This window comes from Pristiophorus japonicus, chromosome 8, assembly GCF_044704955.1.
Source record: "Pristiophorus japonicus isolate sPriJap1 chromosome 8, sPriJap1.hap1, whole genome shotgun sequence".
Classification (NCBI taxonomy): Eukaryota; Metazoa; Chordata; class Chondrichthyes; family Pristiophoridae; genus Pristiophorus; species Pristiophorus japonicus.
The window spans coordinates 95514293-95538337 of record NC_091984.1 but is presented as its reverse complement, the minus strand read 5'-3'; the positions used below and the strand labels follow the sequence as shown (position 1 = coordinate 95538337).

At 41.1% G+C, this 24045-nt stretch overlaps 1 protein-coding gene across 6 annotated transcripts in view; it reads left to right on the top strand.

The window, feature by feature from the left end:
- smg7 (SMG7 nonsense mediated mRNA decay factor) overlaps positions 1-24045 on the top strand; it is a 149654-nt gene that overhangs the window by 108524 nt on the left and 17085 nt on the right. For 3 of the 6 annotated variants that reach the window (XM_070887131.1, XM_070887130.1, XM_070887128.1), the window contains exons 13-19: positions 2751-2870; positions 4742-5168; positions 12532-12676; positions 14656-15005; positions 17025-17283; positions 19701-19810; positions 20445-20594. In XM_070887131.1, coding sequence (XP_070743232.1) covers positions 2751-2870; positions 4742-5168; positions 12532-12676; positions 14656-15005; positions 17025-17283; positions 19701-19810; positions 20445-20594 — 1561 coding nt within the window. The remainder of the gene's footprint in view (positions 1-2750; positions 2871-4741; positions 5169-12531; positions 12677-14655; positions 15006-17024; positions 17284-19700; positions 19811-20444; positions 20595-24045) is intronic. The other 3 variants (XM_070887129.1, XM_070887132.1, XM_070887133.1) reach the window with 3 other exon arrangements.

Here is a 24045-nt window from a genome sequence, read left to right as displayed (position 1 = left end):
ATATTTGCCTTGCTTAAATTTAAAACTCAGGTTTGCGAGGGAGTAGCAAGAGTCACAAACCAAATATTAAATTCAATCATACTATGGTCATTATTTGCAACATGCTCCCTTACAGTCAGATTATTAGCTAATTTTAGTACATTGCTCATCACTAAATCTAGTATGGCCTTATCGCCTGTCGGTTCTAAAACATACGGTTCCAAAAACCTCCCGAAATACATTCCAGAATTTAATTGGCGTGATGACTTGAGCTATTTTGCTTCTCCCAGTCTGTGAAAATTAAAATCTCCCATTATAACCACATTTTTTCTGCCACATGCTTCCCTGATCTCCATATTTATACAATTCCCCACTACATTACCACTGTCTACAGGTGAAAAGACAACTCCCACCAGAGTCTTACTGTTCCTTAGTTCTCCCATATTGCTTCCATTGCCTGTTTCATCCTTATTGATGTCTTTTCTTTTATCAATATTGCTGCTACTCCTCTACCACTTTCCCTGTCCTTTTCTGAAGATCCTATAGCCTGGAATATTTAGCTCCCAATCATGTCTCGCTTGCAGCCAGGCTTCTGTAATGGCTACCGGATCATATCCTTTAAGCTGGATTTATGCTTAGCTCATTTGTTTTGTTTCTTATGCTGTCTGCATTTGTGTCCTTACCCTACCCATGGTGTATTTCTCATTTTTTGACTTATCACACTTTTGATTCCAATGCTCTGCACATTGTTATAGAGGCAATTTCATATATTTTTATTTTTCATTGTTCATTTATTTTGACAGGTATTTTATTATTGTTTCCTATTTCTGTTTTCAGAGTATTTATATTATACTTTTGTACTCAGACCTTTTCTTTTCTCTTATCCCCTTGTTTTTTTATCTTTAGGTTATTTTTTCTACCCGGACCCTCCTCCCTCTTGGTTGATTAGTCCTTTCTCTAGTCCTATTCGTCCTTTCTGCTAGGATCTTAGTCGTTGCAAGCATCAGATGCAGTCCATCCCAGCGACACAGCTCCTTTCTGTCCCAATACTAGTGCCAGTATCTTATGAAAAGGGGCCCTCCTTTGCACACTTGTCGTTCAACCACATACTTACTTTCCTGATTTATTTATCCCTATGCTAATTAGCACATTGCCCGGGCTGTAATCCGGAGATTGCCACCTTCAAGGTCTTGCTTTCTAATTTAGCGCCTAGCTGATTCTCCTGATACTCCCTCAACAGGGCCTCCTCCCTGTTCTTTCTTCTGTCGTTGATTCCGACATGGATCACAACAAATGGTTCTCCTCCATTCCCTTTTTGTTTCCAGCCGATACGAGATATCCCTTACCCTGGTGGGTAACGCACCTTCCTGGACTCTGGATTGTGACTGCAGGGGATGCTCTCTATCCTCTTAATTATAAATCCCTAGTAACTCCAACCTTTCTATTCTGTATGTTCTCTGCCCCCTGCTCCATGTTGCCTTGTGCCTTCGTTAGCATTCTGTTCACCTCCCAACAGCTTCTTTATCTCTACAGGTAGTAAATCGTATCTGTTGGACAGAACGAGTTTCTGTGGTTCCTTCTTCCTTGCATTCACTAGGTTCCTATTACCTTGTTGACCATTAGTCACACACTCCTTTTCTGTACCTGTATATCTCTACTTGTACCTCACTCTTTTGAACTTATTAACGCTACTGTGTTCTAATGCTTTTCTGACTTTGAAGAGGATGAGTGGCAGAGAAGTCTTAAAATTCAATTATTTTCAGATAAAAAATTGAGAGAAATAGGACCCCAAAGTTATGTTACACCCATCTTGTTACTTTGCATGGTTGTAAGACATTGGGGCAGAAATTCCAGCCTACCGGGGTCCGTTCTGAGTGCGTGTGGACCCGGAAAGGCATCGAAAAAGCTGTTTTTCGGCGCACAATGCACATGCACTGAAAACCGGCTTTTCCGATCTATCAAGCTGGAGCTTGACAGATCTTCCATATCTTGGGAGCGAGGACATTTGCAAGGGCAAGATTGAGGGATTTATCCATATCTTGCCCAGCAAATGTCCTCAAAACTCTTGCGCCTGAGAAAAGCAGGCTTATAGCCTACTTTTACAGACATGATTTTTAAAATACACAAACATTTTAAAATAAAATTATAAAAACACATTTTATTGTTAAAAACCCTCCCCCACTACGGTAAGTTTATTTTAAACTATAATTTTAAAAACATTTTTAAAATTTGGAAAAATATATATTTTTTAAATACATAAATAACTAATTTAAATTAATAAAAATATGTATTCTATTTTTATTATTGGTTTTATGTGTTTTGGGGGCTGTTTCTCATTCATAATAATGGGAACTCCAACTTACGGAGTTCCCATTATTATGAATGAGAACATACTTTACCTGATTGGCTGCCCAGAGCCATGTGGCTCCAGCCCTGCGCACGTCCTGACGTGCACGCGCTGCGATGTGCAGTCAGAGGCGGCCTCAGGACTGGGAACTCGTGTGGGTGCAGCAGGATAAGGTAAGTGCGCATTTTTTTAAACGTTTTTTTTTACCCGATCGCCTGTGGAAAGCAGCCGACCGGGATTTCTGGGCCATTATATTTTTACAAATGTTTTCCATTTGCTGAAGCTATCTGATTGCTGTATTTGGGTTAACATTTATTACTTATGTTGCTGTGAGGATTTTTAAAATTTACTTCCATTGTTTCTGTTCTGTGTAATGAATCTGTTCAAGATGCTCTATACGTTGATGTATTTCATTCTTGTAAAGAAATCTGGATTTCTCGAGCGGGCACCAAGGAATAGTGGGAGACAAGGAAGGGCAGCAACTAAGGACACGCCATCAGCGATTGCTTGCTTTGGGAAAGTGGATAGCAGAAAATCATTCCAGGTATACTGTAACTGAAACAAGGATTTAAAAGTCAGTGTACTTATATGAACAAATTCAATGTCCTGATTGGCTGACAGTGGTTATAACCAAGGAAAGAAGATTGGAATCAATTGTATTTTAACTTTTTAATTTCTTTTTAATATTTTCAAAAACAAAATGATGGCTGCTCCCTGATGACTCAGCAAGTTTATCCAATGGTGTCTGAGCCTTACAGACCAGGAAGATTCTTAGTTTGATCTCTGGTTTTCATTGAGTTACCTGGTCTGAGGTGTTTGCAATTGGCCTCAGTGCCGGGGTTCAAGTTTGCTGATCCTGATCACTGTCCAGCTACCTCTGCTGGAATTGCATGTCTATGGACAGTGGTCAAGGACAGCATTGGGCTTGTTGCAGTCAAAAAGCCTTCTAATATTCTCTGTCAAGGCTCATAATAGGCTGAGGTATTAAAGGGCGATGGAATCACATCCCAGCAAGGTGTCAGTGCCTGCAGGAAGGGAGGGTCGAGAAAACAGGCAAAAAAAATACAGTTGGATGTAGGTTGCATCATTATAAAAGTCACACTTCAGAATTTTATGCTGGATTGCCAAGCAGTAAAAGATTGTGTACACAAATTGTAACATCAAAATTGTAGGTCATAACAAGGTGAAGGTGTGAGAGATTTGGGCATGAAATGGTATTTATATTAAAACTAGACTTTTTAACTAGTGCTGTGAACTGGGCGCAGATATTTCTTTTCCCAATTAGTGCTGCAATGAAGCACTGGAGCTCAGACTGCCCCACATGGGTTTGGAACTGAGAGCCCAATTCATTTGTTCAACCATCACATATAATAGAATATCTCTGGACAAAATCACTTGGGGACACATCCCTTTAAGACGAATGCATGTACTACCACATGGGTTTTTTTTTTGTTTCTCGCCATCTCAGTCTCTTTTAAATGGTAAAGTGCCTTCCAGATTCAGCAGGAGGTAAGGTGTGGCCAGCTTATGTCTAAACAGCTGTCCCCACCTTCTTGAACGTTGAAGCTCAGAACTTTCAGATGAAGACAATATGGGGACCAACTTGGCACAAAAACCTCAGCAAAGAGATCCAGTGCAGGAAGCGAACAATCAGAAGAGTGTAGACTACATTAATGCTTTTAGTACTTTTAACAAACTTTGCAAATCTAGTTGTTCCTAGAAGTAACATTTGTATTTAGCCACTCTTGCTTTCACTTAAACGGGTTTATAGTGCTGCTGCACTGGGAAATCAAATTTCTTTAATTGCTTAAATGTGTCTCAAATCTACAAGTTGGGGATTTGTTGTATAAAGATTTATTCAAAGTTTGTGAATTTTATTGAGTACATAAATTACAAAAAAGGATACTTTTGCTAAACATAGGAACTGGTGTAGGCCATTCAGCCCCTAGAACCTGTTCCTCCAATCAATTAGATCCTTCAATCATGGTTGATCTGTATCTTAACTCTGTTTACACACTTTGGTTCCATAACCCTTAACTAATATCCTTGCCCAAGAACAATCTCAGTTTTGACATTTTTAATTGACCTAGCCTCAACAGTATTTTGGGAGAGAGCGTTCTAGACTTTCACTACCCTTTTGTGACGAAGTACTTCCTGATGTCACCCCTGAATGAGCTAGCTCTAATTTTAAGGTTATGCCTTGTTCTGGACTCTTCCACCAGAGAAAATAGTTACTTTTATTCTACCCTATCAAAATCTTTAATCGTCTTAAATACCATTAGATCACTCCTTAATCTTCCACACTCAAGGGTATACAAGCCTAGTCTATGCAACCTGTCCTTGTAATTTAACCCTTTTAGCACCACTGAAGCAGGTTCTGTGTAAGTATTTGCTCACAATTTGTTACTTTCTCAGACTTATCCAGAGCAAAAATGAAGAAGGAAAACTACTTTTTGTAACTGACATCCCAGAATTGGTTAATGAGGATTCTTCTGAAACAAAGGATGGCCTGATCCTGTTGGAACCTCCCTTTTCAGAACCCGGTAGCATTGAGATTGGTCAGGGTCTAAAATCTGTCTTGTCTTCAGGCAAGACTCAGAGTAACAGTTCAGAAAGTGGCGAGAAACTGGTTACCTTCAAGGAGAATATTAAACCACGGGAACAGAATCGGAATCATCATCAGAAAGAAGGCATGAAGGAAAGATGGGACTATAACAAAGGAAATGATATTGCGAACAAAATGGATGTAAAAAGAGACAGCAATAAGAGAAAGACTGAACCAAAGAAAAACAATCAGGAGAAAAACTTGGAACATGCACGGAAACAAAATGTGGCAGTGCAGGTAGGGGGCCACTTCCTGGATTTAAAATAGATAGCTTCTTGTGATGGAAATCAAATCTTCTATTTGCAAAATGATTGCTCTTAAATATGCTTTCAAAATTCAGGGGCAGTACATGGGAGATGGGGTGAAAATCAAAAACAGTCCTGTACTGAGGCACAGGGGTGATCTTGTTTAACTGGACTATTTTGTAAGAGAAACATCTAAGCATATTAGAAAGAAATAACTTGCATTTATACAGCACTTTTCACAACCTCAGAGCATCTTAAAATACTTTGCAGCCAATTAATTACTTTCGAAATGCAGGCATTGCTTTGTCGACAAACATAGCAGCCAATTTGTGCACAGCACAGTCCTTCAAACAGCAAACTAGATAAGTGACCAGATATTCTGTGTTTTTGTTGTTGAGGGATAACTGTTGGCCCAGAGTAGTGTGATTGGGATATTTTAGGTCCACTTGAACAGGGAGACAGGACTTTGGCTTAACCTCTCATTCAAAAGATGGCCCATCTGACAGTGCAGCACTCCCTCCATTCTATACTGAAGTGTCGGCCTAGATTGTGTGCACAAGTTGTGGAGTAAGTCTCTGGCCTTCTGACTCTGAGGTGCGAGAGCTGACACTTAATATATGTTCTTTAAGATGTTTTTTCAGTTTTGATTACTTTATAAAGAAATGAATCATAATATCTATGGAGATTGTGTTAAATTGATTTAAAAATGAAACTTTTAAGCAAGTCTCAGTATTGTTACCAGTTGCTGGTTTCATTAAAAACACACCAAATTTTGAGACCATTATGTTTTGCTAGCTAATGTGAGTGTCCCTAGGAAGTTTTTTTTTATACCCTCTTTCGATTTTTGTAAGTTTCAATGAAGCGTAAAAGATGGCGAGAAAGCAGGAATGGGGTACTGAAGTTGCATGTTCAGCCATGAACTCATTGAATGGCGGTGCAGGCTCAAAGCGCCGAATGGCCTACTCCTGTACCTATTTTCTATGTTTCTATTTAGTGCTGAAACTTAAAAATGGACATGGAAAGAGACCAGGGCATATATTCCACAAAGTTGACACTGGAGCAGAACTTAATATTACAGGAGGCATACTCTTGCATACAAAGTCTGCTTTTAAATCTCCTCAAGAGTCGTGAAGCATAAAAAATGACTAAAACATTGTAACATTTAAGACTTTTGGTTATTTGAGTGGAATATACCTTCTCTCTAAAAGGCTGTGAGCTTCCCCTTTTACTACCCCAGTTTACTTTTACCGCAGTATGTTGGGAAGACAAAGATGTTGTGAAGATTAGTGAAGACAAACGCAGGTCCCTTGCAGTCGGATTCAGGTGAATTTATAATGGGGAACAAAGAAATGGCAGACCAATTGAACAAATACTTTGGTTCTGTCTTCACGAAGGAAGACACAAATAACCTTCCGGCAGTACTAGGGGACCTAGGGTCTAGTGAGAAGGAGGAACTGAAGGATATCCTTATTCGGCGGGAAATTGATGGGATTGAAGGCTGATAAATCCCCAGGGCCTGATAGTCTGCATCCCAGAGTACTTAAGGAAGTGGCCCTAGAAATAGTGGATGCATTGGTGATCATTTTCCAACAGTCTATCAACTCTGGATCAGTTCCTATGGACTGGAGGGTAGCTAATGTTACACCACTTTTTAAAAAGGGAGGGAGAGAGAAAGCGGGTAATTATAGGCCGGTTAGCCTGACATCAGTAGTGGAGAAAATGTTGGAATCAATTATTAAGGATGAAATAGCAGCGCATTTAGAAAGTAGTGACCGGATCGGTCCAAGTCAGCATGGATTTATGAAGGGGAAATCATGCTTGACAAATCTTCTGGAATTTTTTGAGGATGTAACTAGTAGAGTGGACAAGGGAGAACTAGTGGATGTAGTGTATTTGGACTTTCAAAAGGCTTTTGACAAGGTCCCACACCAGAGATTGGTGTGTAAAATTAAAGCACATGGTATTGGGGGTAATGTACTGACGTGGAGAGAACTAGTTGGCAGGCAGGAAGCAGAGAGTCGGGATAAACTGGTCCTTTTCAGAATGGCAGGCAGTGACTAGTGGAGTGCTGCAGGGCTCAGTGCTGGGACCCCAGCTCTTTACAATATGCATCAATGATTTGGGTGAAGGAATGGAGTGTAATATCTCCAAGTTTGCAGATGACACTAAACTGGGTGGCGGTGTGAGCTGTAAGGAGGACGCTAAGAGGCTGCAGGGTGACTTACAGGTTAGGTGAGTGGGCAAATGCATGTCAGATGCAGTATAATGTGGATAAATGTGAGGTTATCCACTTTGGGGGCAAAAACGTGAAGACAATATTATCTGAATGGTGGCAGATTAGGAAAAGGGGAGGTGCAACGAGACCTGGGTGTCATGGTTCATCAGTCATTGAAAGTTGGCATATAGGTACAGCAGGCGGTAAAGAAGGCAAATGGTCTGTTGGCCTTCATAGCTAGGGGATTTGAGTAAAGGAGCAGGGAAGTCTTACTGCAGTTGTACAGGGTCTTGGTGAGGCCTCACCTGGAATATTGTGTTCAGTTTTGGTCTCCTAATCTGAGGAAGGACGTTCTTGCTATTGAGGGAGGGCAGCGAAGGTTCACCAGACTGATTCCCGGGATGGCTGGACTGACATATGAGGAGAGACTGGATCAACTGGACCTTTATACATTGGAGTTTAGAAGGATGAGGGGGGATCTCATAGAAACATACAAGATTCTGACGGGATGGGACAGGTTAGATGCAGATAGATTGTTCCCGATATTGGGGAAGTCCAGAACCAGGGGACACAGTCTTCGGATAAGGGGTAGGCCATTTAGGACTGAGATGAGGAGAAACTTCTTCACTCAGAGTTGTTAACCTGTGGAATTCCCTGCCGCAGAGAGTTATTGATGCCAGTTCATTGGATATATTCAAGAGGGAGTTAGATATGGCCCTTGCGGCTAAGGAGATCAAGGGGTATGGAGAAAAAGCAGGAAAGGGGTACTGAGGGAATGATCAGCCATGATCTTATCAAATGGTGGTGCAGGCTCGCATGGCAAACTCCTGCACCTATTTTCTATTTCTATGTTACTATTTAAAAGGTCTCATTAGAATGAGCTTTTTAAACTGTTTTTGATTTTCTGTTTTTGTAAATGCCCCATGTTGTGGTTTGGTGCCATCTTTAAAGGGGTGATGGTGACTGTGAAGATATGTTGTGTACACATAAGGAAGCACAGAGCATGATCAGTAATGTGCTGGCACCATTTCATTTGTCTCTACAGATGTTTGTACAGTCTGTTCTTAAAAATATGAACTATTTTGTCAAACTTTACACTTGGCATCAGTTGCAGTGCAAATTTGATCTACAGAGTTTATGAAACTGTTTGCAGAAACTGTCCTATGCCTGTTGACTTCAAATTTTGCAGTATCTGCTCCACTCAAGGATCCTCCTGAAGGACAAAGATAACCAAGTTTATTTTCTCTCCTACCAACTCGACTGTCTTCCTAAATCCTTCTTCTCTGCAAGGAACTGATGGATTTATTTGTCACCAAGACTGAGACCATCAGTTCAGCTCCCCACCCCTTCCCGTTGCCCACCAAGCTAAACTTTTCCCCAGGTCTGACCTAGTCCTGAACCCTTGACTCTCGCTTCTCTCCCATTTCACCTCATGCCCTTCCTGAGTTCATCTCGTCCATGAGACCCACCACCTTCTGCTTTGACCCATTGCCACTAAACTACTGACTGCCCAATATTCCTTCAGCGACCCAGCTATCTGACATTGTATAAAAACTATTGAGCCATTACATTGTTGAAAGTAAACCTTTTATGCTAAGGAGGTCCTGCTTGCAGAGGAATCACCCACTAATCGTCACAAATTTACTGCCTCATTGAAGTAAGAGTTAATTTCTGGCTCTCATTGGAAATAGCAAGATGGGATAAGAAAGAACAAAACATGCCTTTATATAGTACCTTGACACTGAGGATGTCTCAAAACCCTACACGTATAATAAATTCCTATGGTAATGTTGGTTGAAGAAAGAATGTTAGCAAGCAAGGACACCAAGATCTCTACTCTAATTGAACAATGCTATAGGAAGAAAGGAATTTTAGGATTTTAACATCCACCTGAGCAGGCATAAGGGAACTTTGTTTACGTCTCATCTAAAGTACAGCATCTGATAATGTAGCACTGAAGTGTCAAACTAGATTATGTGCTCAAATCCTGGATTGGGCATGAATTCACAGGCCCTGAATTTGCGATCGGAGGCATACCTCCGGAGTACACCTCCGACCCGTGAAATATTTCCGAACTGGCCTTCTGGCACCACAGCTACGGAGAGTTCGGGCCTCCAGGCGTACACCTGCATAAAGGTCCACGGATCCCAGGGGTGCAGGCGGTTCGGAAGCATCCCTGGGATCACGTGGGCCAAGTCCTCCAATAAGCAAGGAGGATTCCATTTACGAACAGAATCCCCATAAACCCTATTAAAATCCTGAAATAATTAGACCGCTTAGACAACTGCAATAAAAATAAAAGTTCTCTTTTTCAAATGTAATTAAAAGTCCCTTCAATAGAGCAAATATAAAAAATTTAATTAAAAAAAAAATAATAATTTAAAACATTTTAATCCGGGCCAAGATTTGCATAAACTAATTTAAGTGTTTTGTGCATCATTTTTTATTTTCCATTTTTTAATTTAAGATTTATATTGACCCTTAGGCTGGTGAAAGCAGGCCCTATGCCTGCTTTTACTCGGCATAAGAGTTTTGTGGGAATTTGCTGGGCAGTAGTCGGAAAAATAGCCCAACTCTGCATTAACGAAAGTGAATTTCTAGTCGGTTCGGTCGTTCCACCAAGCTGCACCTTGACAGATTGCATGTGCGAAAACCCGGAACTTACGGGGCCTTTTAGAAGGCTTACAACAGTGTACGCCGTCATAGGGACCGCAAATTCCAGGCCACGCTCTTCTAATCCAGAAGTGAGAGTGGGAAAAGCTTCAACAATTCAAATGGTGAGGCCTTTTTAACCTGACATTTAAAATTGTAGAAATATGTGAAGGAATCATTACATTTAACTATCTGTGGATAAAATATAAACTGCTAAAGGTTGGTAGTTGTTCATAAGTGGTCAGTTAAATTAGAGTTTGCATAGGTTAAATGTGTCATCATGCTGAATATGACTATCGCAACTCAATCATATTAGTACGATTAGATTGTGTTTCTGTGTACATAAGAACATAAGAAATAGTAGGCCATATGGCCCCTCGAGCCTGCTCCGCCATGGCTGATCCGATCATGGACTCCGGTCCACTTCCCTGTCCGCTCCCCATAACCCCTTATCCCCTTATCGTTTAAGAAACTGTCTGAAATTTATTCAATGTCCCAGCTTTTATAGTTCTCTGAGGCAGCGAATTCCACATATTTACAACCCTAAGAGAAGAAATTTCTCCCCATCTCAATTTTAAATGGGCGGCCTCTTATTCTAAGATTATGCCCTCTAGTTCTAGTCTTCCCTATCAGTGGAAACATCCTCTCTGCATCCACCTTGTCAAGCCCCCTCATAATCTCATACAGTTCGATAAGATCACCTCTCATCTTCTGAATTCCAATGAGTAGAGGCCCAACCTACTCAACCTTTCCTCATAAGTCAACCCCCTCATCTCTGGAATCAACCTAACGAACCTTCTCTGAACTGTCTCCAAAGCAAGTATATCCATTCGTAAATATGGAAACCAAAACTGTACACAGTATTCCAGGTGTGGCCTCACCAATACCCTGTATAACTGTAGCAAGACTAAACTGCTTTTATACGCCATCCTCTTTGCAATAAAGGCCAAGATTCCATTGGCCTTCCTGATCACTTACTGTACCTGCATACTATCCTTTTGTGTTTCATGCACAAGTACCCCCAGGTCCCGCTGTATTGCAGCGCTTTGCAATTTTTCTCCATTTAAATAATAACTTGCTCTTGGATTTTTTTTCTGCCAAAGTGCTTTCCAACATTATACTCCATCTGCCAAATTTTTGCCCACTCACTTAGCCTGTCTGTCCTTTTGCAGATTTTTTGTGTCCTCCTCACACATTGCTTTTCCTCCCGTCTTTGTATTGTCAGCAAACTTGGCTACGTTACACTCAGTCCCTTCTTCCAAGTCGTTAATATAGATTGTAAATAGTTGGGGTCCCAGCACTGATCCCTGCAGCACCCCACTAGTTACTGATTGCCAACCAGAGAATTAACCATTTATCCCGACTCTGTTTTCTGTTAGTTAGCCAATCCTTTATCCATGCTAATATATTAACCCCAACCCCGTGAACTTTTATCTTGTGCAGTAACCTTTTATGTGGCACCTTGTCAAATGCCTTCTGGAAGTCCAAATACACCACATCCACTGGTTCCCCTTTATCCTGCCTGTTCGTTACATCCTCAAAGAATTCCAGCAAATTTGTCAAACATGACTTCCCCTTCATAAATCCATGCTAACTCTGCCTTTCCGAATTTTGCTTTTCCAAATGTCCTGCTACTGCTTCTTTAATAATGTATGTGGATAGGTGCCATTTTTGGAGCTGTAACAAAGTGAGCTCTGAAAGTTTGTGCAGCCTTTCTGCTTTTGGGACAGCCTTTAAAGAACCATTTTTTTTGGTTCTTATGGCTTATAATTTACAATATTTTGTTAATGCTCCCCTTACCATAAATCATAAGTGACAGTTCTCGAAATGATGATGGTATGGAAATCAAGTTGTCTCAGAAGGACAAAATATCGATCTGATTCCATAGGTGGATCAAGGGTCTTTGCCAGCTGTTCACTAGTCCGTTATATTAAGAAGCAGTCTTCTTCCTTTCCCCATTTAATTTGTGTGATGGAGGCCATTAGGATGATTTGGGAGATAAAGAGAAGGTTCTTTGCTTTTGTTTCAACTATATGGGAATACTTAATTAACAAGAGGCAACCTCTTGGATCTAGAGTTTCATTGTGCTTTAGCATGATACCTGTGATTGTACATGGATGTGATGTTAATTGCACTTTGTGCTATTATTTGTGCAGTGCAAAGTGTTGTTCTGCATATGTATTTGGCATTACCCCTGTACTGTCATTAAAAGAACTTCAGCTTAAAGGTGATGGAGAGAACTAGGAAATGAATGGTTAAGATTTTATGATCTTTTATACTGGTTGTGGTGCCATGTTCTTTTTTCCTATTATAGCAGCTGAATTCATTTGAGGTTTGCATGGTCCATCTCGTATTTGATAAATCTGGGAAAATTAGAACTTTGTAGTACTTCATAAGAAATAAGCTAGGATTGATTTGAGTCAAAATATGATGCAAGATATTTTGGCTTGACATTTACGGATTATAACTTAGAACTTATGTTTATCAGGTAAAAACTCAGTTGGATTTGAGAAAGACACCTGTATCAGAGGCAAGGAAAACTCCAGTGACTCAGTCACAAAACCAAACCAGCAACTCACAGTTCATCCCTATCCACCATCCAGGAGCATTTCCTCCTCTTCCGAGCCGACCAGGTGAGTGAATCTATATATTTAAATTTGGAAACATTACATGCAAAAACTGACCTTTGAAGCCTCGATCCCAAGGGAATGTTGACCATTGGAAACTGATTTGAAGGTGGATTTTTCAATTGGGTGTTCATCAGTGCTGTCTGTTTAGACATGATTTTTTGGTCGAGAGCTAATGTTCTGCCAGCAGCTGATTTTGCTAAGATACCTTCATTTACATAGTGTGCTCAAGTTCCCAGTCCATATCGGGCCTGGCTGTCGGAGCTCTGCAGAGGCAGGAGCATGGCAAAAGACAATGAAGCAGCCCCATAAACACTGTTTACATGGATGTGTCTCTTTAAATACAAGTGGCTACCTTTGGGAATAAAATGATTAATTAAATGGCCACTGATATTAATGTATATTTCAGCTTTTGCAGAAGTTGTTGGGTAACACATGTCTAGCAAAACCAGGCCCAATAAATGTGAAGGCAGAAAAACAGATCTCTGGCCAAGTGATAGAGTGGCAGAACATGCCAACTCTGTTTGGCTGGTGAAGTGAAGGTGGTGCAAAATGAGATGGTAGCAAGGAGTGTGGCCCTGCTTTCCGTTCCAGGAAACATTTTCCACAGAACAACAAATACCAATTGCCTGGTAGGAGGCAGAGCCTGTTGACGACCATTACTAGGTGTTCTATGGTGCATATTAAATGCAGGTATCTTTGCAACAGATTACACTGCTCTCACTCTGGCTGCCTGCTGCCCTGGAGCCAGTGTTGCCAGTTTTGCAGTCATTGGCTGTAAATGTTGGTGCAATCTCTCCTTCACTCTTTCTCCAAAAAGCATAAATAAAGGGGATTCCCATTAAGTAATCCATTGTCCCAATAGTCTTAAAATGCTGCAAATGCCCATTTTATATGGCTGGGTAGTTGACTGGGCACTCTTCTGATGTAAGTGTTGGGAAATAGCTTGGACATCTAAATCATGTCATTTTGGCTTAATTTGGATTCCTTCATTGTCTCCTCTCTATCTGTTGCTGACCAGGACATATCTCTCCTAATCTCTGCCACGCCTATTTGACCCAAATTCCCTCTATCCCTACATGTGCACAAACATTTTAGCATTTGTTCCAGACCCAAGCACATTATTTCTATCTCACATTTGCTTTCCCCAGCCCCTCTCATGCCTTTCTCTCCTGTCTCATTCCCTTCCTGTCACCCAACCATGTCACCTTTAATTTCTCCCTTCTCTGAAACTTTGCCCCCTGAATTTCTATCCCAACCCACCACCACTGGTCTGCCTTCCTGCTCGCCTGTCATCGTTCCAGGCTTGAATAATCCTATAGCTATCTACTGTGCCACTTTTGGGATTCTCAAAAGGGCCCATTGCCGACACCTTAGCAGCAGCAGCCCTAACTGCCCCATGCTCTCTCGCCAAACTTCCCACCAATGCACCCAACTGGGATCTAACCTCACCAACCTCCTTTCTGTCCCACTCGCCCCAAATACCACTTCCCCTTTGGACTTCGCCAGTGAATCAATGATCACTGTCCCTCTCTCTATTTCCCTCCAGAATGTCTGTTCACTTGAGATCAAGGCTCTTGGCATGCACAACCTTATTCTGGATGATTACGTTGACAGCCTGATTGTTACTGAAACTTGGTTGATGGTTGGTGACGCCTTGCTCATTACTGAAGCCTTCCTTTCTGACTATACTTTTCACCATCTGTCCTGCTGAACCACCGTGGTGGAGCTGTGGACCATATATTTAGTATTATTTTAGTGTACATCATTATGCCATTATTTGCAGAAATGTAAGACAAGGACTCTAAATGCCGCTTTTAAAAGGGATTCTTCATGCTTCTTTATACTCTATATAATAAGTCAACCATCAACCCACTGATGCAGGGTGTCTTTCTCTGCCAAAACAAATTGGGGATTAGTATGCATGCTATATCATAATACTAACATGCCTGGTAACGATCCACAATAGTGTTTTTTTATTACAGGGTTTCCTCCACCTCCCTATTTGGTGTCACCACCAGTTACTTTCCAGATGACTCCTGGCTATACATTTCCACCTGGAGTCTCCATACCCGGTCCCTTCCTCCAAGCGACAGGCCACCCACAGTCAGGAAACCAGGTGCCAGGTGGAAAGCAGTCGCATGTCCCTTATAGCCAGCAGCGGCCATCAGGGCAAGGGCCAATAAACCAAGGACCCCAACAGCAACAACCTCAGCAACATCAGCAGGTCACCCAGTCCCAATCACAGCATCAGGTTCAGGTTGTGAACCAACAGTCACCCACCAAGGCAGCACAGCAACTGGGAAAGAATCAACACCATCTCGGACCTCAGCAGGTAAGGCGAGTGTGACAAATCCCAGACACTTGATGGAAAGTACTGCAAGTAAATGGAATAACTGCACTTTTTTTTAAAATCCAGGGGCGAAATTGCCGACTAGGGCGGTAACCAGCTGGGGCCAGGACTTTCTGCTCCTTGCGCAAAAGTCCCGCCCCCGCCACTGAATTGGGCTTACCGCCCCTCAAAGGAAGTGGAACACAATTTTGCATGCTTCACTTCCTTTAAGGACGGATCCCGGGGTGCTACTGATACGAGGACTGCAGCACTGTGCGGATGTTCTGCATTGCGCCGGTGTGCTTCACACCCCTCCCCTTCCCTTAAAGGGGAGGGCTGCAAGGCCTCTGATGGCCTCCACTAGGGCAGCAGGGTCCGGGCCTGCAGCCCGACACCCAAAACGGAATGCTGGGCTGCATAATGGTGGCCCGGACCACTCTGGCAAGCTGTCAGTGGAGCTGACCCGAGTCTCAGCAAACCACCTAAGATGGTAGTGCAGGGCACTGGTGTTTTCCCCTTTAAGTCACGCGAAGCTGGCGTTGACATCCGCTCGTGGGCCGCGGGGAAATTTCCTCCAGGGGTCGGTAAGGGGTTGGCGTAGGGCGGTAAGAGGTTGCCACCCACGGCGATGACGTCATCTCCGGTTGCGTGACAGCGCCTCCGCAATCTCCCGGGCAATTTTTCGGGAGCTGGTAGTGCCCCCTGCCCCGAGCAAAATTTCTCTTCTGCCCCGTTAGCGACTCATGGAGGCTTTATTAAAAAGAGTGGGGGGGGCAATTTCGGCCCCGAGGTTTTAATCCAAAAGCTGTCTTTCTCTGTTGTCTGAGCAGATTAGGGACTAATGTCAACACAGTATCAGAACGCTAATGTGCCTGGTAATGACCCACAACAATATGTGTTTTAATTACGGGATTTCTTCTATCTCCCTATCTGGTATCTCCACCATTAATTATAAGAAGAATTCTTTGTATACATTGACTAGGCTTTGCTATATAAAGCAGGTGTTATAAATGTTACTGAATCAATAGCAGTGTTTTTAATATTCACATTTGGAAAGAATGAATTTTTTGTTGTTGCATTATTCACTTGTGAATTCCATTGCTGCTGCTTAAATAGTTATAATGTCCATCTTTGTAGCAAACTATTGAAAATAGATTTCTATACTAATATGGTTTTCTATTTTGCCAGCTAGTCTAAACACTCTCTGAGTTTAAGCACACTCCTGTTATAAATCTGTTTTGTAGAAGGGCAGTGGGTAATGGAAATTAGCTAGTGTCCTCATTCTTTTAATGTGATCCTCAGCATACTAGCCTTTTGCCTTCTGAGGTTAGCAAAAAGGCCAAAGTTTTAAGGTACTTGGGCGGGAAAAACAAGAGGCTGGGCTTTTACGCGGAGCAGTGTGGGGTGGAAGACACTGTATGAGCAGTGTGGGGTGGAAGGCATTGTAAATTAGTTCCTTTTTATGACCTCCTGTCAGATATTCTTAGGCGATCCCTTGTATCGAGGATGACTTGCTTCCACACCAAAAAGTTTACAGATGTTACAATGAGGGACCTGATATTCCAGATCCCGAACTACATATTGAAAGTTGGAAGATGCCTGTGCGTGGATTTTTTTAACGTGTGCTGGCCGTTGCACACCAGCCACCACACGAGCTTGACAAAGCTAGGTCTTGGTCCAATGGCAAGGATTAACCAAGACGACTGGAGACCAGCTCTGCTGCACGGACCTAGTGTGCGCACATATCGCAGTATGGGCTGGCCCGTGCTGCCCCTGGGCTGTTGCCTCTCCTGGGCCCCAAACTCATGCCTCTCCTGGGCCCCAATCACATCGCGCCACAGTCTCTCGCCGCTCCATCGCCCCGACCTTGCCACTCCTGCTGTACCTGCCCACACCCCAATCAGCGACCTGGATTATGGTGACTGTCAGGTAGTATATGGAGGGTGAATAAAGATTCTATTGAGGATAGGTAATAAATCTTTGGTTACTTGCAATTAAAATCTTATATTTTCTCACATTGAGTATCTGCAGGCTGATCAGACCAACCAGCTTTGGAATCAACATCATGCGGTCCCCTCTCAGCATCAGAAGACTTCCATCCAGATGTCTTTGAAGCAACAGCCCTATTTCATGCATCAGGACCCATTAAAGCTGTTTGAAAAGTCACTTCAACAATCACAGCAAGTCCAAATGGAGAAGAACCTGAAGGCTTTCACAATGGAACCATTTACCCAGAACCCTTCAGATGTGCAAAAATTGCAGGACTTTGCTTGGGACTATGGTACGTTAAGCACATTTGACTACTTGGATGGTAAATGTACAATGTTGTATGGAATTGAGTTATTCTCACCAAGAAGGACTTTGGTTCAATCCCACGGTCTCTGAGTTACTTGGCCTCTGTGGTAGTGATAGGGTGCTGCAATTAATGTGTACACTTGAGGTAGGGAGGGGGAAATCAACCTGGATTCCTGCTTCTGATTATCTAATAATCCTCCTAACAAATGCACATATGTAGAAGCTGGATGAGTATAGGATTGGACTCTGCTGTAATTCCCATTTTGTTCACCCCTTTACCGCGCATCACCACCCCATTACCATTGTTTAAACAACCTGCTGCTACTTCATGTCGCAGCTTGCACATGAAAATGGTACTTGGTGCAGTACAGAGAGCTAGCACCATATTTCAGTCTCTGATCCCTCGGAAAAGAAAAAAAAAGAAAACATTTATAAGAGTGGAGCCAGCTGAATCGGCTTAATTGTTCAGATTGTCTGCAGCAAGGTGTATTGGACTGCCCTGTGGGCTGGAAAGCATTGAGTGAATATGATCTGCTTTCTCTTTGTTACGATAGATGGAACATTTGGTGCAGTACTAAAAAGAATAAAAAATCCTGTTTATCCCTGATTCTTGCTTCCCCTCATCATTTTTAAGTGGCCTATATATCTTTCACACTTATACTGTAAATATATTTGAAAAAAATGTTACTTGAGATATTGTCACTGATCTTGCGTTAAATGCATCTTGTACATTCATATTTCATGTAAAAAAAAAACATTTTATTCAATCCTTATAACTTTCCTTCTGACTGTTATATCCCTTGAATATTCTGAAAGCTTTTCATTTATCCCTAACATGACTTTTTACATCCCTACTTAGCCACATTTGTCCTTTATCGCCCTTTAATCTGGTTTGATTTAACCATGGTGAAGTTTGATTGTAGCCTCATTAACATTGCTTTTAATACTTCCCACTTTCCTACTTAGATTTCACAACTATTGTGTTCCAATAAACTTACTTAAACTTGTTTTTTGTTTTCTCAATGTGCACTTTCAGTTCTAATCATACTAGGACACAAATAGCTTGCAAAAGGATATAGACAGGTTAAGTGAGTGGGCTTTAAGGTGGCAGATGGAGTATAATATGGGGAAATGAGAGGTTATTCACTTTGGTAGGAAGAACAGTAAAACAGAATATTTTTTTAAATAGTGAGAAACTATTAAATGTTGGTGTTTAGAGAGATTTGGGTGTCTTTGTACAGGAAACACAGAGCAAGCAATTAGGAAGGCAAATGGCATGTTGGCCTTTATTGCAAGTGGATTGGAGTAAAAGAGTAAAGAAGTCTTGCTACAATTATACAGGACTTTGGTGAGACCACACCCGGAGTACTGTGCACAGTTTTTGTCTCCTTATCTGAGAAATGACATGCATCCTTTAACGAAGGATCACTAGATGGATCCCTGGGATGAGAGGGTTGTTGTATGAGTAGAGATTGAGTAGATTGGGCCTATACTCTCGAGTTTAGAAGACTGAGAGATGATCTCATTGAAACATATAAAATTCTGAGAGGGGGTTGACAGGCTAAATGCTGAGAGGTTGTTTCCCATGACTGGAGAGTCTGGAACTGGAGGCATTGTCTCAGGATAAGCGGTCGGCCTTTTAAGACTGATGAGGAATTTCTTCACTCGCCGGTTGTGAACCTTTGGAATTCTCTACCCCAAAGGGCTGTGGATTCTGAGTTGTTGAGTATATTCAAGGCTGAGATAGGTACATTTTTGGACTTCAAGAGAATTAAAGGATATGGGAATTGGGCGGGGAAAGTGGAGTTGAAGTCGAAAATTAACCACAATCTTTTTGAATGGCAGAGCAGGCTCGAAGGGCTGCATGGCCTACTCCTGTTCCTAATTCTTATGTTCTTGTGTTCTTATCACAAATCCTTAAAGCTTCCCGAGTTCTGCCTTGCATACCATATATGGTTCATTACTAAAGATTAAATCCAGAATAATGTCTGTTCAACATAGAATAAAAGAGCAATGCTCTCCCAATTGAAATACAAAAACATTTTTAATTTTCCCTGTACTACTTTTCCAATTAAAATCTGGGTGGCTGCAATCCACGATGATTAAAATTAACGCTTTCAAGATTGCAAAGGAAATAAACATTGATTCAGCTGAATTATTTACCATTATGAAATGATCAAATGACATGGGGACACGTGCTTAAAAACTAGGAATTTATTAGAGGGGCAATTGGGTGAAACTTTTTCACTTTGATGGTAATAGAGTTGTGAAGTGGATATTATTAGATGCATTTCTGGAAAGAGAACGGATGAGATGATGGGTATGATTAATCTATGAAACGGGACAGGCGCACTAGCCCTAATGGGCTTTTCATGTTATTAACAATGTTTGTTCTTATGTCAGACATGCGGCATATGATGGGACATCAGCTGAATAATGATCGTATGGTGAAACGGCAGCAAGCGGTTTTCCGAACGGATCAGGATAGTATGCCTAGAATGCAATCATATGAGGTAAGCTATAAATGAATGCAAACAAATAACATTTAGTATAACATGAACATTAGATGTGCATATAAACTAGTTGTGCTTGTATTTCAATTCAGAGAAGCTAATTCTCTCAAGTTTATACCATTAGATTTATATAATAGATTTGTATTGCCAGAAAAATTTAGATTCACTTCCAACATTTAGTTTGAAATTTTTAATCCTCCTTGTTGCTGTTTTGGACAGGTGAGTTAAAAAATTATATCGCCGATTCCTCATAAACCTGAATCCATATAAATTAGGTAAATGATTCACTTGGTTAATCAAAAAGTCTTTCTATTAATATTTTACAGTGTATGCTATACAGTAAGAATGATATTTTCCCCAATGTCCATTTGTTAGTATTGTGCTTTAGACCATTTAAAATCATGTATGGTCTTCACTTGTTCACTTTGGCGTTAATGCTTCTAAGCAATTCCCATTCCCTCAAGTAAATTTCCAGCTATAGGATAAATTATGATGAATAAGACCCTTACATTTTGCCAGGAATCTTTATTGATGAACACATTTTTAGTATTTCTGGTTCTGAGGCCAGCTCTTGTTTACTTTTGTTTCCTCTCTCTGAGTATGCTTTCTTCCTCTGTTCCTCTTCTGTCTGTAGGATGCCAAGAGCTCACCTCTGTTGCCTCCTGATCTGTTAAAAAGTATTGCTGACTTTGAGGAGGAGGAAGAGCTGGCTTTTTCCAAACCCCATGATTTCTACCAGGCCTTGGCTGGCCCTCTTGGCAGTACTTCGGGGCGAGGTTTCTTTGTATGTACTTACTACTTTGATCTTCTGTTCTCTGTCTTACATTTCCATTCTTGATAAGTTTATAAAACCAATCATAGTTTTCAGTATTGTGGCTATTCAAGCAGCAGTGGCAGTAAATTGCTGTATTCTACTTACTCCACTGTGTTTCTCATTTAAAGGTAATATTCTAGGCAAGTGACTTAATGGAACATAAACTTGAGTATTGTGTTTTCTTTTTGAGGGACAGGGTTATACATCACAGCATTCTGGATATTTTCGTACAAATCACCACTACAGACTAATGCATTTAATTGCAACTACACGTCTTTTAGGATTGATTTTTTGAAAGGATTTGCTTTAATAAATCTGTTAAAAGCACTGGTTGAAACAGGCCTGATGATCAGGGAGCTGAGATTAGTCATTATAGACATACCACTTCCAGTTCTTGGCACCACATTCGTGTTGATGCTGACAACAAGGGCGACCTGTCTAGCAGATAATTTTTTGGAGTTTCAAATCTGTAGCAATAAAACAAAAACAAGATGTGAATGTTGAGAAAGAAAGGGAAAAAAAGAAACAAAACAAAGGTGAGGAAAAACCAGGCACCGTTATAAAGGCAGTAATGGGAAAGACTGGCTGGAGAAAGGTAGCAAGTGTCCAGAGAGTAAAAGGACATGGAAAAATATTGTAGATTAGTATTATGAAAGAGGATGCTGAGGTGGGAAAAGTACAGTTATGAAAAGGGAAGCAACAAAAAGTCAAGCGAGTAGAACTCAAACTTTCCATAGTTTTCTGAGATACCCCGAAATTCCAGTCGAAGGCTTCTTTCAAACGAATACCTCCGACCGGAGAATTTTTACGAAATTATCTGGCGGTCCCTGAGGCACCTCGTATTTCGATGGGAAGGCCTTCTCTTCCCGTGCTGCAAAGCATGCTCCCGTCCTCGAGATTCGGATGCAGAAGGTACAGTCACACACACTAAACACCATAATAAAAAAAATAATAAACACACCACATAATTAAAATTAATTGAAATGAAAGTTAATAAATGTCTTAGAAAAAATATATATATTTTCCCGATTTTCTTTTAAGTTTTGTAATTAAGGTTAAAAAATAAAGTTACCTTAGTGGGCAGGGTTTTTAACACAAAATTTGTTTTTAAATTTTATTTTTATGTGTTATTATGCTTTAAAACTCTTACGCTGGTAAAAGTAGGCTATGCGTTTGCTTTTACCAGACTGAAGAGTTTTCAGGACATTTGCTGGGCAAGAGATGGGTAAATACCGTAATCTTGCCCATGTGAATGTCCTGGCTGTGGGGATAGGAACGATCTGACAAGCCAGAACTGAAAAGCCGGTTTTCAGCGCATGCGCATTGCACGCCGAAAACCGGCTTTTGCGATGCCTTCCCTGGTCTGTACAGACCCGGGGAGGCCGGGATTTCTGCCCCATAATTGTTGGGAAGTGAATTGTTGTAGTACGCACATTTACAGGGTAAGAGTGTCAGCACAGAAATAATACAAAGAAAATTACATGGCCTGTCTGCAAAACCTGGCTTCCTGTTCATATTTTATCGCACTTTTTGTGTAATATTTTTGCAGCTATATATGCCTGTGCCCACATTTATAATGGATTCTACCTATGTAATCTTGTCACTGCATAATTACACTATTTGGCCACTAGGTGACATGGGGTGTGAATTCTGATCTGTCTGACTACCATTTGAATTTTCCTGCCACCCCCTCCCATGTTTTCTTTGCTACCTTTCGTCCCGCTGCTCTTTTTCGTTGAGGCATTTTAGTTTAATTTTAAACTTTTTACAACTGGTATTTGTGTTTTTCATCTTTTCTCCCTCCAGGTCTTGCATTCTACTCCTCACACTGTTTGAAGTAACCATCAATGTCTCTGGATGTACACACCCGCACACACGCACATATACAGTTAGCTCCTGTTCATGGCCTATTCTCCCTCCCACCTGCTATTTCATGGTGGTATCACATCTCGGAGACTTGTTTTGCATCTACCCCGTCAAAAGTCTCTTCCTTGACACGCCACCTTGCGGCCCTGCCACTCCTTACCAGTTGGGCTCTCTGTGGCTGCTTTCATTGTGTTAAATGGACCTTCAGCCCATGTGGGCCACTAATTCTACTATCGCTTAAATGCCTATTCAATTGAAGAAATAGTTTTTTAAAAAGTGCTCATTGGATAAAATAAATAGATTTAAAAATTGTGATTGCTGATGATCAGACTGAGGGGAAATCAGTGGCAGTAGTTCACTGGCAAACACCTTCATATTACTGTTGTCGTCAACGTCACTGACCCTTGTCCCCTTATCCTTCTCCCCACTGTTAGTTCTGCCTCTATCTCCCTCCTTCTCCCCTCCCCTTCTTCCCTCTCTTCTCCCTTTATGCCATCCTCTCCCCTTTCCTCACCCCTCTTTCTCCCTGTGTCTACCTCCTTGTCCTCCCTTCTCCCGAGTTTGAGCATGTTCACTGCATAATTTCCCAGGATGCATCAGTAGCCTGTTTCTCTCTGTCTCCAACAAATTCTGTTTGTTTGTTTTTCAAAATTATTTGAAGAAAAGCTAGAAGATCATTTCACAAACTTTTTTCAGGTAAAATTTATCTCGCGTTTTTCAGAGAGAAGAAAATGACACATTGCAGTGATTACACACCTATTATAACATACTGTATGAACTTCAGAAATTATATTATTCTAAGACAGGCACAGTGTTTTTCCACATTGATTTGAATATATATATAAAATTAGTTTTGCAAGCAAGCAGCCAATGATCAGTCACTATGAATCAGTGGCCCTGGTATCCCCATATGACATGAATGCCCCTATTATAAAATCTATTCTTTTACTCAATGAGCAATGCCACGAGAGATCTGCTTATTATTAAGTAATTCTTACACATGTAATTTAAATATAAAATAATTAATGGTGAGGACTCAGCAACAGAATTCAGCATTGGGACAGTGTACATAAAAGTAGTAGATGAAAGAAACTGTATTGGATAGAAATGTTGGGTTTTGTTCCACTACTACAAAAATATGATATTGGTCATTGTAATTCATATTATCTTAATAATCTAGGCATATCCATACATTGTAATTCCTGGTCACATAAACTAAAAACTATGTATATATGATGATGTGCCCACATAGCCTTTGGTGGAGAACACATACTATTTTGGATTCCATTCACTTTTTTCCCCCAGTTGGACTACTTTCAGTTTTAAGATACTTCCTGTATCTATATAGCATCAGGAATGCATTGCATTTATCTGACTGGGTCTGAAATCAAGTAACCAAGGCGAGTACACGGTGGCAATTGAGGGGGCTGAAGTAATCTCGTGCAAAGATGCCAATAAATATTTAGTACTCACAGCTGCTTTCTTAGCTGCTAATGGGAAAGGGTTTGTTCACAGTACTTTTACTTTGTACAATTTAGAGGTTACTTTCTACACT